Source organism: Sebastes fasciatus, chromosome 14 (assembly GCF_043250625.1).
Source record: "Sebastes fasciatus isolate fSebFas1 chromosome 14, fSebFas1.pri, whole genome shotgun sequence".
NCBI classification, from domain to species: Eukaryota; Metazoa; Chordata; class Actinopteri; order Perciformes; family Sebastidae; genus Sebastes; species Sebastes fasciatus.
The window spans coordinates 18,050,649-18,066,692 of NC_133808.1; the positions used below are offsets into that span (position 1 = coordinate 18,050,649).

The 16,044-nt window shown below is 39.3% G+C and overlaps 1 protein-coding gene across 1 annotated transcript in view; it reads left to right on the forward strand.

Moving 5' to 3' along the window:
* kcnh7 (potassium voltage-gated channel subfamily H member 7) overlaps window positions 1-16,044 on the forward strand; it is a 61,789-nt gene that overhangs the window by 25,187 nt on the left and 20,558 nt on the right. Inside the window, exons 7-9 of the mRNA XM_074659391.1 lie at window positions 4,617-4,772; window positions 11,091-11,528; window positions 13,531-13,742. Of these exons, the coding sequence (XP_074515492.1) occupies window positions 4,617-4,772; window positions 11,091-11,528; window positions 13,531-13,742 (806 nt within the window). The remainder of the gene's footprint in view (window positions 1-4,616; window positions 4,773-11,090; window positions 11,529-13,530; window positions 13,743-16,044) is intronic.

The following is a 16,044-nucleotide window of genomic DNA, read 5'->3' on the forward strand; positions in this document are numbered from 1 at the left end:
ACGAGTCATGTCATCATACAGTGATGACGAAACTAAGTGTATTCCCTGTTGATGGTGTATATCTCCAGTACATTGTGCTGTCGTGGTCATACAGTATAAATAGATTATTTTACAGCTGGAATGTCAGAATGCATCACATCTGATTTTATACTGTTGTTCAGTTTTGTTTCAGGAAATATGTATTTCCCCGAGGCTTTTCCATTCTGTAACTGTGTGACGAAGTCTAGCACGCAGTAGTATCACAACAACTTGTAAATAGGTCAAATTACAAATCCAATATTATTTCCCAATGAATCAGAAAAAGACCATAGCTTCTCATAAAACTGTCTTGACAGTTTTGTTCGTCATGCCGCTTCAGCTGAGAAGTTATGACTGCCAAGACAATTAGTCAGTCAACAGGGGGTGGCATCGCAGATCCAGAAAATGAGATCCGTCCATCTGTTTTTATTTATTGACTTGAAATGCAAAGTTTGGTTTTAATTGTATTATTACATAATGTTAGGCAATGACATTTGGTTTAGGCTCTCATTAGGAACCTTGATATACATGTCAATAACACTGTTTTGAATACATGGAATGCTTTGGATCTCACATAGTGTTACTATTGGATAAACTAAATATGGTTTACTGGAATGAGGACAATCAAAGACAGGGAGAAAAAAAATCAACGCTTTGAGTTTACATAATTCATAATTCCCCCCATCAAAATACCGTGGGTAGGCTCTTGGCCTTTGTTGAAAGTGAAAAAGAAGATGAATAACACAGTTGTTCCCAAATTAATGACTGAGGCCGTCTTTCTTCAGGTCATGAATAGCTCTGCAGATCACATGATTTTTAGCTGGAGGGAAGAAAAGCGCTCCGTGTTTTATTCACAAAAAGTTCCTCTTGTTCACCAGGATAATAAGAGCACTGTCGGCAAATACGCAAGTTTACAAAATCATAAATAATATAGTGATAAGAACATGTTATCAGATCAAATTTAGAGCTGCACAGTCGGCCGATTTAACATAGCAGTGTTAAAGAAGCTTTGCTTTGATCCATTTTTGGTAGAGGTGACATTCAGCAGGGGACCAGATGAGAGGGGACCCCCATGGCTTAGCCTTTAAGCAAGACCATTGTTTTCCCATCTGGTAAGGTAAACTCCGGCCCAGAAATATTTCCGCTGAATTTACCATCTTGGCTGCACACAGAGCATAGTTCTTTGTACTGTAAATCTCTGCAATTAAATAATACAAATCAATATATTAATATAATCAATATATTACTCCTATTTCCTCCTTTTTCAGACGGATTTCTTTAAAGCATTTCTTTGTAAATTTACATACAGAACCTCAATATCACTCTACTGTTAGGTTGCTATAATACCCAATATGCTTATGTTAGGGCTGTCAATTGATTAAAATATTTAATTGCAATTAATTGCATGATTGTCCATGATTTCTGATCTTTTCAAAATGTACCTTAAAGGGAGATTTGTCAAGTATTTAATACTCTTATCAACATGGAGGGCCTAATATGCTGCTTTATGCAAATTTATATATATATTTATTATTGGAAATCAATTAACACAAAACAATGACAGATATTGTCCAGAAACCCTCACAGGTACTGCATTTAGCATGAAAAATATGCTCAAATCATAACATGGCAAACTCAAACCCAACAGACAACAACAGCTGTCAGTGTGTCAGTGTGCTGACTTGACTATGACTTGCCCCAAACTGCATGTGATTATCATAAAGTGGGCATGTCTGTAAAGGGGAGACTTGTGGGTACCCATAGAACCCATTTTCATTCACATATCTTGAGATCAGAGGTCAAGGGGCCATGACCGTTTTTCCTCACCAAAATTTAGCGTAGCTTCGTAGTGTTATTTAGTTTCCTTCTCGACAAGCTAGTATGACATGGTTGGTACAAATGGATTCCTTAGGTTTTGTAGTTTCATATGATGCCAGTATCTAGCCATCACTCTAGCTTTAAAACTGAGCCCGCTGCAACCTCCAAAAGATCGATTACATTAATGCGTGAAAGAAATTAGTGGCATTAAAACGTTTTTGCGTTAACGCGTTATTATCGCGTTAACGTTGACAGCCCTAGCTGATATGGTCTAAAATTTAAGCATGCAACCATGAGCACGGAAAACCCTTATACTGTTAACAAAAACACTTTTTTATAATTTATATGCTCATGGCTTCACTCAGTAAACTTAAGCAACTCCTATTAAATGCACGGGTTATTACTCAATTCAGAAAAAACTTCCGGAAAAAACCCTGACAGAGAGTAAAATTAAGATCAAGTACTCGCATGCCTGAGCAATGGAGCAAAGGGAACAACTGCATCTGTTTCTCCACATAATGAGGATAAATGTTGAAATCTCATTTTTCATTTCTGCACACAGTATAAAGAACTCACCTCTGCTATATACTGAGGCTAATACAATACATGATATCTCAGGCAGGGGCATGTCTTGTTGTCTTATACCTAGAATACACAAGGCTTAACATTTCATCATTTTTAATAACATGACATTTGAGGAGCTACAATAAATACTGTAACATACAGTAAATATAATTGTTTATCTTATCTTGAGTGGCTCAGTAGAAAGGTCTCAATCTACTTGGACATAACATTATCTATATATTAAGAAGATTTGTTAAGCAAAATATATAATTTGCACATTTTGAGAAAGAATATGTGGTTAGAAATCTGATTTTAGAAATATGGTGAATATGTCGTGCTGTCAGTGATGAAACTTTTACTCAAAACTAATCTCAATTCCTGCTGGGAACCTTTGTTGCACGTCATTCCCTCCTCTCTTCTCATTTCCTGTCACCTCTCCAGTGTCCAATTTTGAATAAAGGAAAAAAAATACCCCAAAAATAACATCAATGAGCGCACATTTTTTGGAGGGAAGATTTTAAGGATTTATCACGAACAAGTTTTATTCCTCCAGGATTTATCAGATAATTAAAAGTCGATACTGATAACACACTCGCTCACTCTGAATAACGAGCAAACTGTTAAATAAAAACAGATCAAAGTCAAAACCAAAAATGTTCCCTTTTATACTGTAGAAGGGACAATGTAGAAAAAAAATTAAGTGAAGGATTTCTGCGAAATGCAGGAAAGTGCTTTTTATGAAAAGGGGATTTTCTGGGGACAGACTCGCAGTTATCCAGCTCTCTAAGCACGGCTCTTCTACTTTACAACATAACATAACCAGGCACCCATGACAAGATGGGTGAGGAGTGTACACCCGCTGGTCTTATTATCCACATGCAGCACATACACACGCTGTACTATTCATTCCCATTAATTCACACGATACATTGATTTCTACCTGTATTCTCAAATACTGTAATTTTTTTATGTTTCCCATTGACTTAAAATCACATCATATCGTCATTGGTGACGATGCAGCGTCACTTTCTGTGAGTTTTAATGCAGAAACCCTTCCAACAGAACTCTGGCATGTTGAGGCAGAACGAGCTTGTTATATTTAGTCAGACAGCAAGTCTACTGCTAATGAATGCTGCTGGCAGGGTGTCTGTGAGCCCTTCGGAGATTACAGTGAACACTGGTAATATGTGTCCTCTGTGAGTAGGAGCAGCACAACAAGCCAGACAGAAGGACAGACGGACCTACATAGAGGGGCAAAGGGACAGTTAGTATTAGGCATATTAATTGTAAAGGCCAGATGACACACATCACTTAATATATTAAAAAAAAATCAATGACACTTTTAAAAAAATCTATGTAATGTGGTTTTTGATTGTGGTGAAAACTGTACCAGAGATGGTCACTGTCACATTGTGTGTCACCCAGGCTGTATAGGCGCTGTTGTGTTGTTGTTTAGGGTCCAGTGAGTAGAACGTTTATTGGTGGGCAGTTGTGCCCTCAGGCATCAATAGCTTCCACTCACACAGCTATAACCAGTTCAGCTGAGAAATTGGGATATTCTGGGCTCAAGACTAAGTTTAGATCATGGATTGTTTTCTGCTCTACTGCCTCACACGACTCTCAGCTCTAGTGATTGTTCCTATGAGCACACTGCAATCCCCCAAATTGGCTGTAATCGGTGCAGCCTGTTTGATATATTCTACTAAACCGTCTGCACCATATTGTGGCTCTTGCATCATATTTGTCCAAGTCCTTTTCATGCCATGTATTACTCATTAAAATACTTGTAGTGCATCTATATGGGGCATGCAGCACACATGAACACACACACACATGCACATATAATTTGTTTAACCCCTGGGCTTACTTATTTTATCTCTCTCTAGCATTTCATTTGCTCTGACATGCAGGCATTGACCTTTAAATCGGATCAACTTCTCCTCAGTTTTCCCAACATTCATGTGAAAGCAGAGGGAGGTGTTAGTCATTTTTAGATTTCTGTTTAATTAACATACTAAAAAAATGGACTCTACAATAACTTGCCTGATTGCAATATTTGTTGATAAATTCCCTTTAAGTATAATGTTTTTTTCTATAGTTTTAGGTCAAATAAAGATATCTTGGGACATACTTACCCTTTTAGAGATGACCGGCAGAAGGATAATGTATGATTCAGCAGCTTTTTCTGGCACTGACTTTGTTTGTTTCTCTTTCAGGGTCTGACTTTCTGTGCAACATTCACGTAATCCCTGTGAAAAACGAGGAGGGACTGGTGATGATGTTTATCTTAAATTTCGATTACGTCGTGGATGAGGAGAGTGACAACTCCACAGAGAAGATAAGCCCAACGTCCCCTACAAAGTCAGATCAGAGTGAGTATTTGATATACCGTTCCCTCCTTACTATGATAGAAGCATACCTGAAAAAGAATGGCTACTGAGAGAAAAAAGAAGAAGAAATGGGGCTATTTTTTCTTTGTTGTTTTGGTATTTTTATGAGTTAAAATTTGCTTTTTACCCCACATCACTATGTTCTAGGTAAAAACTTTCTTCTCCAAAGCTAAAAAATCCTGATATGATGCCGTACCAAAAAATGATGCATGGCATCTGTCATCACATCTTCTTTTCCAAATTAAACCTGTGCACATTTTGTGAGATGGCACCGTTCCTAAAAGAAAAAAACATATTCCTCACTCCTTTTAACAAAGGGCAGTTGCATAAATGGATGGCTTTAATTGAGATAATTCATTAAAAATAGCCCTTTGCATCTGTTAACACTAATTAAGCACTAGAGTTTTTTTTATTCAGTTCCCTGAGATGCTCAGTGTGTGACCTCCAAACATGTTGCCAGCTTCTATTATTCCAAAAAAAGTATGCATTATTTAGTTTGCCAGTACAATGCAGTTTACATGTACATATACAATGCACTGTGTGCATCCCTGGGTGGTCCGCTTACGTAACCTCATCTTGTTGAGGATGTTTAATTCTTAATTGTTATATGTGTTTTATGTCTTTTGGGAGAACAGCATATACCGCACCCTCATTTTTTCTTATTTGGATGTGTGTCAGTAGGTGTAAATGTCAGTGAGACATTCCAGCTATTCTCTGATTGGAAGCACTCAGCTTCTCTTTTCTGACCGGAGCTCAGCCATCCACTTCACTCAGCATGAATTCCTGCAGGGCACTGGCATTCGGCTTGTGCTGTACTTTGTGTATGCGTGTATGTTAAGTGCGTGCATGCATGCACATGTGTGCGTGCGTGCATGGGTGTGTGTGTGTGTGTGTGTGTGTGTATGCTCATGTGTGAGCGAGTGCCTGTGTCCATCGCCCCTTGCTAACATTGCTAATCAGAGTTGATTGCTTGTGACCGCGCTACAGCAAGGGGACCTGTGGGTAGATGGGGCAGATAAACATATGATGTGACTTTTGATTGGGAAGAGTCTTGACTACATGCACACATCACACTTAAAGTATGACCTTACTATTGTCTTTGTCTTTGAGCAGCCCTTATATAACACTGGGGCATAAAAGTGTAATTTTACGCCATACTGGGTTTGACTTTAAAGACTGATGCTAATCATTTTGTCATGAAGCCGCATGCTATCGGACTATATTACGTGTACATACTGTATTGTCTTTTTTATTTGCACACTATTTTCAGTATTTCTTCAGCAACCCGATCTCATGGGAAGGTGTATAAATAGCACAACATTTCCGCGTGTTATGATTACGCATTTTAGGCTCTTTGCATGTCATTTATACGCCACAGGCTTAAAGGAACAGTGTGTATGATTTAGCTATATCTAGTGGTTATGTTGCAGATTGCAACCTCCCCCGTGTGCCAAGCATGTAGAGGAACTATGATGGGTGACGAGCTGTCGGTAGTATTCAAGAGAATAGCATAGGTCATTTGGAGAATAAAAATTTGGAGTATGTGTGTGTACGTGGGAAATGAGTGGTGAAGCAAGAGAGAGAGAGAGTGGCAGCGAATGTGTGCAGTGGAGCAGAAGACAGAGTTAGTTTAGCTTTGAGAATGTCAAGTGAATGTACAGTAGAAGTTGCAGTTTGTGCAGAAATAAAAGCTGCAGCTCCTCAAGACACAACAGAGGTTTCCCATGTATTGTTTACCAGCGGCTGAGTGGAGCGACGGGGTTTAACTCCGGAGCCAGTAACAGCCCAAGCAGGAAAAGTTAAGTGTTTGGTTTGTTCGTTCTGGTCTACTGTACAAACATGGTGGCTGGCTCCGTGAAGAGGGACCAACTCCCTTTGTAGATATAAATGGCTAAAATCACTAGCTCTGAGTGTAGCATATTGACGTAGATACGTTTGCATTGCACTCAGCACAGACTACATGGCGTACAAATAACATGCCTTAAGCAACAAAGGCGTTGTTATTGCACGCAAAATGATTTACAATTTGCATTACCGTGTCATTCATACTCCATTCGGTGCGACAGGGCTGGTATTCAACAGCATTTAGGCCATAACTAGATGCTAAAAATTGTCACTGTCGAATGAAATTCCTTGGTTGGTTGTCAGACCTTTATAGCACAATGACAGGACTGTTTCAATCGGCAGAGGAAGAACTTTGACACGTCACTGCTTTTCAGCATTTTATCTGAAATGATGAGGAGAACATTCCCACATACATTTCGGAGAAGCAGCCTATGAGAAATGATTTTTGGACATTGGGGAGCTAATTATGATCTGCTGTTGACAGCAGGCAATAAGCCCGCAGGTGTCAACTAGCACAATATTGAGCCTGGAAAAGAGTAATCCCTCTTTCCCTGAGCTGCCATCTAGAACACACCATTCAGCAACTTCAACATGCCTTAAAGGCCCAAAACCAGAGACAATACTTACAAATTACTCTGCAGAGAGATATAGTGTTCGGTTCACAGAGACTTCGTTCTACTGTTCAATCAACAACATTAGAATCTATGAACTTTCAAAATAGAGGCCAGTTTCATTCAATATAAAGGTCCACTCCTAGCTTTTTCCAGATGTCCAAGCTCCTCATCCTGTCCTTAACGGTGAGAAGAGACACCCTGTGAAGCAAAGTCATGTTGGCTGGTTTGGTTTTCTTGAATACTTCCCACAGCTCATGCATAGCTGAGGGCTGAAACATCAATCAACTGGTAAATCATGAACTTCGTCTTCAGGCTAAGCTCCGCTTTTTCACCACAAAAGACCATGTCACTGCTAATGTTGCATCGATCGTCTTGTTAATCTTACGCTCAATCTTTCCTTGACTTGCGAATAAGACCTTGAGATACTTCAGCTCCTTCACTAGAAGCAGCCAACATGCTCAAAGCGCACAATCCACTGTTTTCCAGCAGAGTACAATGGATTTGGAGATGCTTATTCTCATCCTCGCCTCTTTCAGGCTGTTCTCGTACACCATTCATAGCTATACTTGTGAAAAGTAATGGACTGTAATTTGAATATATCACAAAAAATCAATTCATATGTAATCCACAGGAGGTCAGGGTGGATGGGTTGGTCAAAAAACACCAGACCGGACATTTGTGGGATACCGTAAGAGAAATTAGGATTAACTGTTTAAATTATCATAAGAACCGTTGTATAAGGATATGTTTCCCCTTTACACTGGAGTTGCTGTTTTATTCCTGAAGACATTTCATCACTGAACCAAGGGATTTAATCAGTCCACTCACTAGAGGGGAGCTCCTCTTTGGATGATTCACACTCTAAAGTCACATGAGGTGTCATTAATGCCACATGTGAGTTGTTAAGATCACATGGCAGTTATGTGTGAGTCATCACAGTCCCATGAACTCAGGTGTGAATTGGTTTGAAACCACCTCAGAGGAGATGTCGGGACAGCACTGTGAGCTGCTGATAAGCTTTTTTTAGGAGAGCTTTAAAAGGCCTTTCTCAAACTAGCAGCAAGATCTAGTGAAAACTCCAGAGCAACACACAAAGGGGAAAAGCTGGGCAGTTATTCTATACATACAGTAGAAGATGGAGTGTCCAATTAACACAGTATCTCGGTGCTTTTCAAACCCAGCACCACACCAAAGCAGATACCTGTCCACTCTAATGGCCATACCAAATACAAGTCTCAGCAGGCTACATATAAAAAAAACAATAAGGGACACTCCTTTGAGGACACTAATGTGAATATTTTGGACTGAGAAGACAAAGGGTTTGAATTAAGAGGAAAAAGCCTTCTATGTAAGAATGCAACTACCACTCCTGAACAGAGGAATATGAGCTGCGTCACCAGTTATCAGCAATGTACAATGCCATCTTTATATTCCTTCCCCAGGCTGCTATACTCGTTGATACATGTAACTCTGATCATTCTCACATGACTGTCATGTGACCTTACACACTCTCATGCAACGTCAAGGTGCGAAGACATTTACAATCCTTGGACGCCACAAGAATCAATAGAACTGGAGAAGCCTCCTGAATGAGTTGTCACTTTTCGGTCGCAATAAACACGTGCTTAACGTTATGAATTCAAATTCTTGCTTAGGTTTAGGCAAAAAAAAAACAGGTTTAGGAAAAAACATTGCAGTTGGTCTTAAAATTACTATGTTTGTAAAGTTAAAATGAAACGTAACATGAATACGAGACACAAACGAACAGCTGATTGTAAAGTGAAAGTGAAGCTTAAGGCTTAAGGCACGGGACATGAACAGCAGCACAGTCTTCTGGATGAAAGCCCTGTGTTTGTGTGACCCATCCACCACCCCTCCCCTCCCACCCGCCCTATATGTGTCTTTTCGCTCTTTGAACTATGTCAACACACTCTCGGAGCACTTTCTCTGATATTGCCGCGGATTGGTTTACATCGTAGTTACTTGAACATTCGGTGCATCTCATACATGTGCAATAGGGTTGTGCATTGGTATCACACGCAAAGTGGCATGACCGAGCTCTGTATTTTACTCCCTGGGAATAATGAGAACAGGCTGGATATGCATAATGCATGTTTACTCACTTTGCGTTTTAGCATGCTAAAATTGCTTGTTAGTAGTAAACACCAAGTACTGCTGAGGCTTTTGGGAATGTCCGTTTTGTTGGTCATTGTTGACAAATTTCACTCAAAAACACAAATGTCAACTTCATGGTGGCACTAGAGGAAAAGTCAGGGGACCACCAAAGTCAGTGCAAGTATAAATTTTAAAGACGATTCTTTCAAGAGTTGTTGGTTATCTTAGTCTGCACCTACCAACTGATACACCAACAGATTGCCATTGCCATTTCTAGAGCCACGCCGCTAGTGTGCCGCCTTAGTCGTTCTCCATTAAATGTCATTAAAAAGGATTATGACACTTTACAATTTTAAATTGTATTCCAACTGAAAATGTGAAATATAAAAGTAAAATATGGTTACAACAAGTTTTTATAGTATTAAAATATATATATGATGTACACACTGAATGTGTGCTGGTGATGATGTAATTATAGAATAGGTACTATAATGATTTACGTTGCATAACAAGGATATTTTTCGAAGCCACTCCAACAACAAACTGCATCTTATGGGGGTTGATAGAGCTAGACTTTTCCATACTAAACTGTGTTATATAGGTATTATATAAACAGCAACAATCAAGATCATTGATGACAGTCTCCCTGCGGAGAAGAGACAGGAAGGTTGTCCGTATCTCCTGCCAGCTCAGGATGTCATTAGGTTCCTCTCCAGGAAACTTGTTGAGTGTCATGGCTCTATTGTAAGCTGCTATAGTGGTAACATCAGTACATTTGGCCAGGGAATGGAAACAGATGGCAGTGACGTTATGTAAGGAGGCTGCTGAGGGATGGGTGCCTCACGAGCGAGCCAGGGTTCACTTTCACCCTCTTTCTATTGTTAATGAGCCAAAACTTTCACTCTGTCCCACGACGTCATTAACATTTGCTATGGTGTCCCTCCTGAAAATGTGGCTTCCGCGCAAAAATTGGGTTCCTGTCTCAAATTAATGAGGCATAATAAATCGATTGTGCAATATGCTCTGTCCAATGCTCATGGGCACTGAAAGGAGATGTGTTGCAATATGGCAAAACCTAAGCACTTTTGATTTGTCTTCATTTTAAAGTTTAGTGCACTGATCTTCTAATACTGGAGCATTTAATCTTCTGCTAAACATTGATTTGTTAATTAAAAGATGTGAAGCTTCATTTTCAGAAATTACATAAATTCTATCCCCTCATTGTCTGGGGACAAATACAGTATCTTATAAAACATTAATTTGAAAGACGTTCATGGAGACCTGCACACTTGAGAAAACCAGAGGTTTTTTTTGTTCATTACATTATTTATGAGCGGACATGTTTCAGTTCCCGTTCTCAACGTTGGGCCTCCTTGTTACTCATCCTTACTTTTTTTTGTATTACTGTTGTCGCTGAACGGAGAAGCCGTCATACCAAAAAAACTTTAAGCATAATGTATAAATGATATAATAATAATAGATGATCACATAGTCAGGAAAAGGAGTGTGATTCTCCTCTGGTTCTACTGCCGTGACCTTTGCAATTACTGAAAATGGGTCTGTGATTTGAGTATTTTATCAGTTTCCATTTTACCGTATGTGTTTTTTGGCAGACTAAACCTCTTATCCAATCATGACTTTCATGTTTCATTATTAAAAAAAATGACTTTGACACTAACTGACTCCAAAAACACAAGCTTTCTCATCATTTCTTCTCATTTTTTAGGAAGGAGTAGATTCTTCCGCTTCCGCCAGGCCGCTTTGAGCCTAATGAACACCAAGCAATCTCTTCCGCAAGAGGACCCAGATGCTGTGATGGTGGACCCGCCCAAAGAGAACGAGGGCTTAGTGGCCCTGCAGAGCTTCCCCTCGCCCACCAAGAGCATTTGCAGTCCCATTGAGACCAATGACACGCATGGCCTCATAGGCTCAAGCCACCACTCTTCCCAGGCGAGCGTCGGCCCGGAGCCACTTGACCATTCATCCCCCAAACTCCTCTGGGAGAAGCTGTACCGGACAGAGCCGCACCAGTCCTCCAACACCTTGTCGAACACCTTCCCCAGAGGCAGCATCAACAGCATGAGACGGGCCTCATCCGTCCATGAAATTGAGGCCTACAGCTCCAATTCCAAAAGCATATTCGGGGATCGTCATACCAGTGACGGTATGTACTACAGTATGCAAGTAAAGCTTACAGCTCCAATCTGCGATTAGTGTGCAGCGCCCCACTGGCCCAGAACATCACATTATGATTGAGTTTGCATTAGAATGCAGACCAATGTTAACTCAACCATATGACACTTTTGTCAGCAAGGCAATGTACACCGATTACAGATTTAGTCTTCAAAAGTTATATTTAAGAGACACAATTTTAGTTTTATTAACTTTACTTATCTTTGCTCTCATCTTTTTTTACTTAAACGTGTTTTAAAATGTTTCTTCTTTCTTTGCTCTGTCCACAAAATGCTGCCTTTAGACAATGTCAGAGGTAATCATTTATTTCTGCCCATGACTTCATTGCTCAGTGCTGTTTTGGAGCATGACTTTCAAGCAAGGCAATCAAGCTCTCTCTCTCACAGATCCACTTTTGGTGGATAGGTTGAGTGGGCTGAGTGCACTTAATTATGAGAAATGATTGTTTACTTAGACCAACGTAGTGATTTTGTCACATCAGCGGTCTTTAAAATCATATAATGTAATCATATAAGCCTCGTATCTGCCCTCATCATGTGCTAATCAAAGCATTGCTTGATTAAGCTGCATTAATGTATGCTTGTATTATGCGATATCGTAGTATCTCTGCTGACGAGCTAATATCGGCTATGCAAGCCGTTAAGCATCTGTGGGAAAATCTTAAACAATTTCATAGCTGGCCATCGTTTTATGTTACAGAAACACTTATTCTGTACCCAACGACTGTTGCCACAAACTTCATATAAAACAATTTTAGCCAGAGATGTATTTTCTCCAGTCCATCATAATGTTGTTAACACACGTGCGTTGATGCATGCGTAACCTGTGATGAAAACAGAAACACAGTCTGACAAAACTTTGCTTTTAGGAATATGTGAAATTTAAGAGCTTATGCCTATAAATGAAACACCAGTCGCTCTTTAAATATTTAATTGGATTTAATTCACAGCCAAGTACAGTTCTCGGTACCGACCTTATTCTTACATAAGCTAGTTGAGCTGTAGAGGAAGTAGCTAAACATTCCCTGTAACTCCTCCATGATCCACTGATGCCAGAATACATTAGTCAATGGTACTATGTAAGTATGGTAGGCTGCTACTGTACAGCTGGCTACATCCATGCATCTACAGTAATAGGCTGATACAGTAATAGGGTGACATAATGATGATAAGAACGCCATTCGTGCTTTAGGCTTGTCATTTGAACGCCAGGTAGTCTGTACTGACTGTAATGTAAATACATCCACGTAAATATGCTACGTTCAGAGCTACTGATTTAGAATAAAAAGTGAGAATGAGGTGGACGGGTCCAACTAACACAAACACAGACTTCCAACCAGGAAGGATGTTGTTTCCGTACGTATTTTAATTAGTTTATGTACTTATTTTAAGGCCATCCATGACGTTTTTCCTAAACCTAATTGAGTGGTTTTGTTGCCCCCTGTTGTTATTGCACCTTCATACACGTGTGTAATGTTCACAATACGGCGAGGCAAAACGTGACACTGACACGCTATCCTCTGATGGACAGGCGGGATATCGGGTTTAGTGTTGTCAAAAATATCAAAGCATCGATACTGAATATTTGAACGGTTTCAATACTCCTTTTTTGATTTATCGATACACGGGTACCAGCTGAGCTTTCTGCTCTCTGCTCTCTCCGACAGCGAGTTGACACACACAATGCTATTTATCTTTTATTAAAAATCTAAAATTTTATGCCCTCAATTGTGTAATTTTTTCCCCGTGGTATCAAAAAAAAAGGGTATCAAATATCAATATTTTTGAAGATATTGTATCAAAGTTATAAATTCCAGTATCGTGACAACACTAATCAGGTTGTATCAGATTGTAACAATTTGGGTTGTTACTGAAAAATGCCAAATCCTATGAGTGTATAAATTTGAAATATTGTGTACAGAATAAGTTTACCAAGGGTACTTATGTGGCTTGTGATTTGTTCTAAACCACCAGGCCCTTTTAATCACGTGAAGTCCAGCCTGCTTGGCTCTAACTCTGATTCTAACATCAACAAGTATAGCACCATCCACAAGATCCCCCTGATTGCACTCAACTTCTCTGAGGCGACTGATAAGAAGACGCACTCTCCGCCAACATCCGAGACAACCATCATAGCACCGAAGGTCAAAGACAGAACTCACAACGTCACAGAAAAAGTCACACAGGTGAGTCATGATGTTCCACTTTGTTTGATATTGCACTATCTACTGAACAATAGGCAACATTTCCAGCCACCATCATAACACCTGGGGTTCAACTCTCAATAATCCCTGGTTCTGTATTTCAAAGAACACGGTGTTTCTAGGTCGGAAGCTGGCAAAGTGATTATGTCTTTGTCACTGCACTGACTCCTACTGTAGTATAGTGTGTACCCTGATACACAACACATGTTAGAACTTGCCGGTGAAATTTCTTGCTGGCAGGTATAGGGGTGTAACGATACATAAATTTGGATCGATATATAGATTTAATGCTCAACGATCCAATATATTGATGTAAAGTGAAAACATTAATACATATACATATCTTTAAGATATGCCTTTATAAGTCTTAACTGATAAAAGAAACATTTGCACTTAAACATGAGAATTGTGGCACTTTATAGTGAACAACAGGAGTTTATTTTTATTCTTTTTATTAAAAAGAATATATTTTTTTCATTTAAATTTCATTTTTCATTTTAATGTCTGGAAGTGCCCGGTAATAAATTTGTCAAATCAGATTTTAGTTGCTTTTAGTGAGTTGATATAAATGTAACTGATTGTGTTAAATGGGCATATGATATCATCTCATATCGATCGCAGGCCACTGAAATAATATCCTTTTGTGATGGCCGGTGAAAAAAAGCAGCTGGTGATCCCATGGTTCACCGAGGTAACACATGAGTGTCTGCTGCCTACCCAGGTCGACAGTGGAGGAGGGACATTACGGACGAGAGTGAAGGGTAATTGGGCATTCCTAATTGCAGAGAAAGAGGGGATAATATTGAGGAAAATTCACACATCAGCTAAGATTAGTAGTTTCAGAAAGGACATTCCACTGATCCCTCATAAAAGAAATTCATCTTTTTACTTGCAAGCCTTCTGCAGGGATTCAGCAGAGATTCAGTCTCTTGCTCAAGGACAGTGCAGCAGGACCAACACTTCCTGTCATATGGCTGAAACGGGGGCTATCTGGTGGCACAATTCCCCGCTGACAAGACCAGCAGCACAGCTGATGCCAGCTTGCCAAGGACAGCTAAGAGCGCAGGCACCCGTCGCAATTTTGATTAATGAATGCCTATGTTTCTTCTGATTACATTCAAAAGAAAGCCAAAATACATAGGCCTATATTTCTGGGGTAGCTTGAATCATTCTGACAAATAATTTTGACAGGTATAAATAGCCATGAAAACTGAGTCTAGGTCACACTACAACAGAAAACCAATACTGCGAGTACATCCAGGCAATGTAAGCAAGAACCAAGCACAAGAGAGAAACCGTATATTTAAACATCTTTCAACAGAGCTTACTCATTCATCAATGAAGACAAACCATCATCGTGATTACTGTAACGTCAATCCCACCGACTGTGGTCCCCGCAGACCCCAGAGGTTTACTTTTTGTCATATCTCACAGGTGCTTTATTCTATCATTCCAATTTTTATGACTTTGTGAATCAATTTGTTCCCAATGACTTCATATTATTGCTTGGTTTCTGTTTTAATTAGTGCTTTTTAAAAATACCAATGAATTGGGGTCCAGTCAAAATCACCCAATTCTGCCTATGCAGTTTTGACGGATGGAACTATTTATTAAGTTCATGTTTGCCATGAGTCATAGTTTAAAGAATGAAGAAGAGTAATGATACGCATATCACGTAGGTGCAAGGCTATCAGAACAGCGTCAGTAAAGAAAAAGGTAGCACCTGCACACTACTCCATTCCACAATATTGTTATCGACTACGTTTCGATCCTACTTGGATCTTTGTCGGGTCAAAGTGTTGTCAAACAGTGAAATATTTTTTATATATGTCATGATGAATATGACATCATGTTTAAAAAATAACAGATGTTTGATATTTAGAAGTATGGCTTTTGTATTACTGTTTTTATGTACTTTATCAAATTGTGAATTGTTTGTGGGTGTTATGCTTCTTTGGTGTGCTGTTTGTATAAATATAGGTGTGATTTCATAATTTAAATTATCACACACTTTCAGGAGGCGTAGGCGCTGTCAGTCATTGTGAAGGAGACAGACACAGATTTCCTCATGTGCTCGGTCTATTTTCGTTTTACACAATATGCAAATTAACTCTAATTTTCCTAAAATTATATATTTTTTTCTTCAGATGACATTGATTACATAACGAATAATGTTTTGAGAGGAAATAAGTGAACATTTATCTATGGCAGTTGTTGTTTCTTACTTGTATATTAAAAATGTCGGTAGGATGACGGTTAAACGCTCAACCTCCCTGCTGACTTT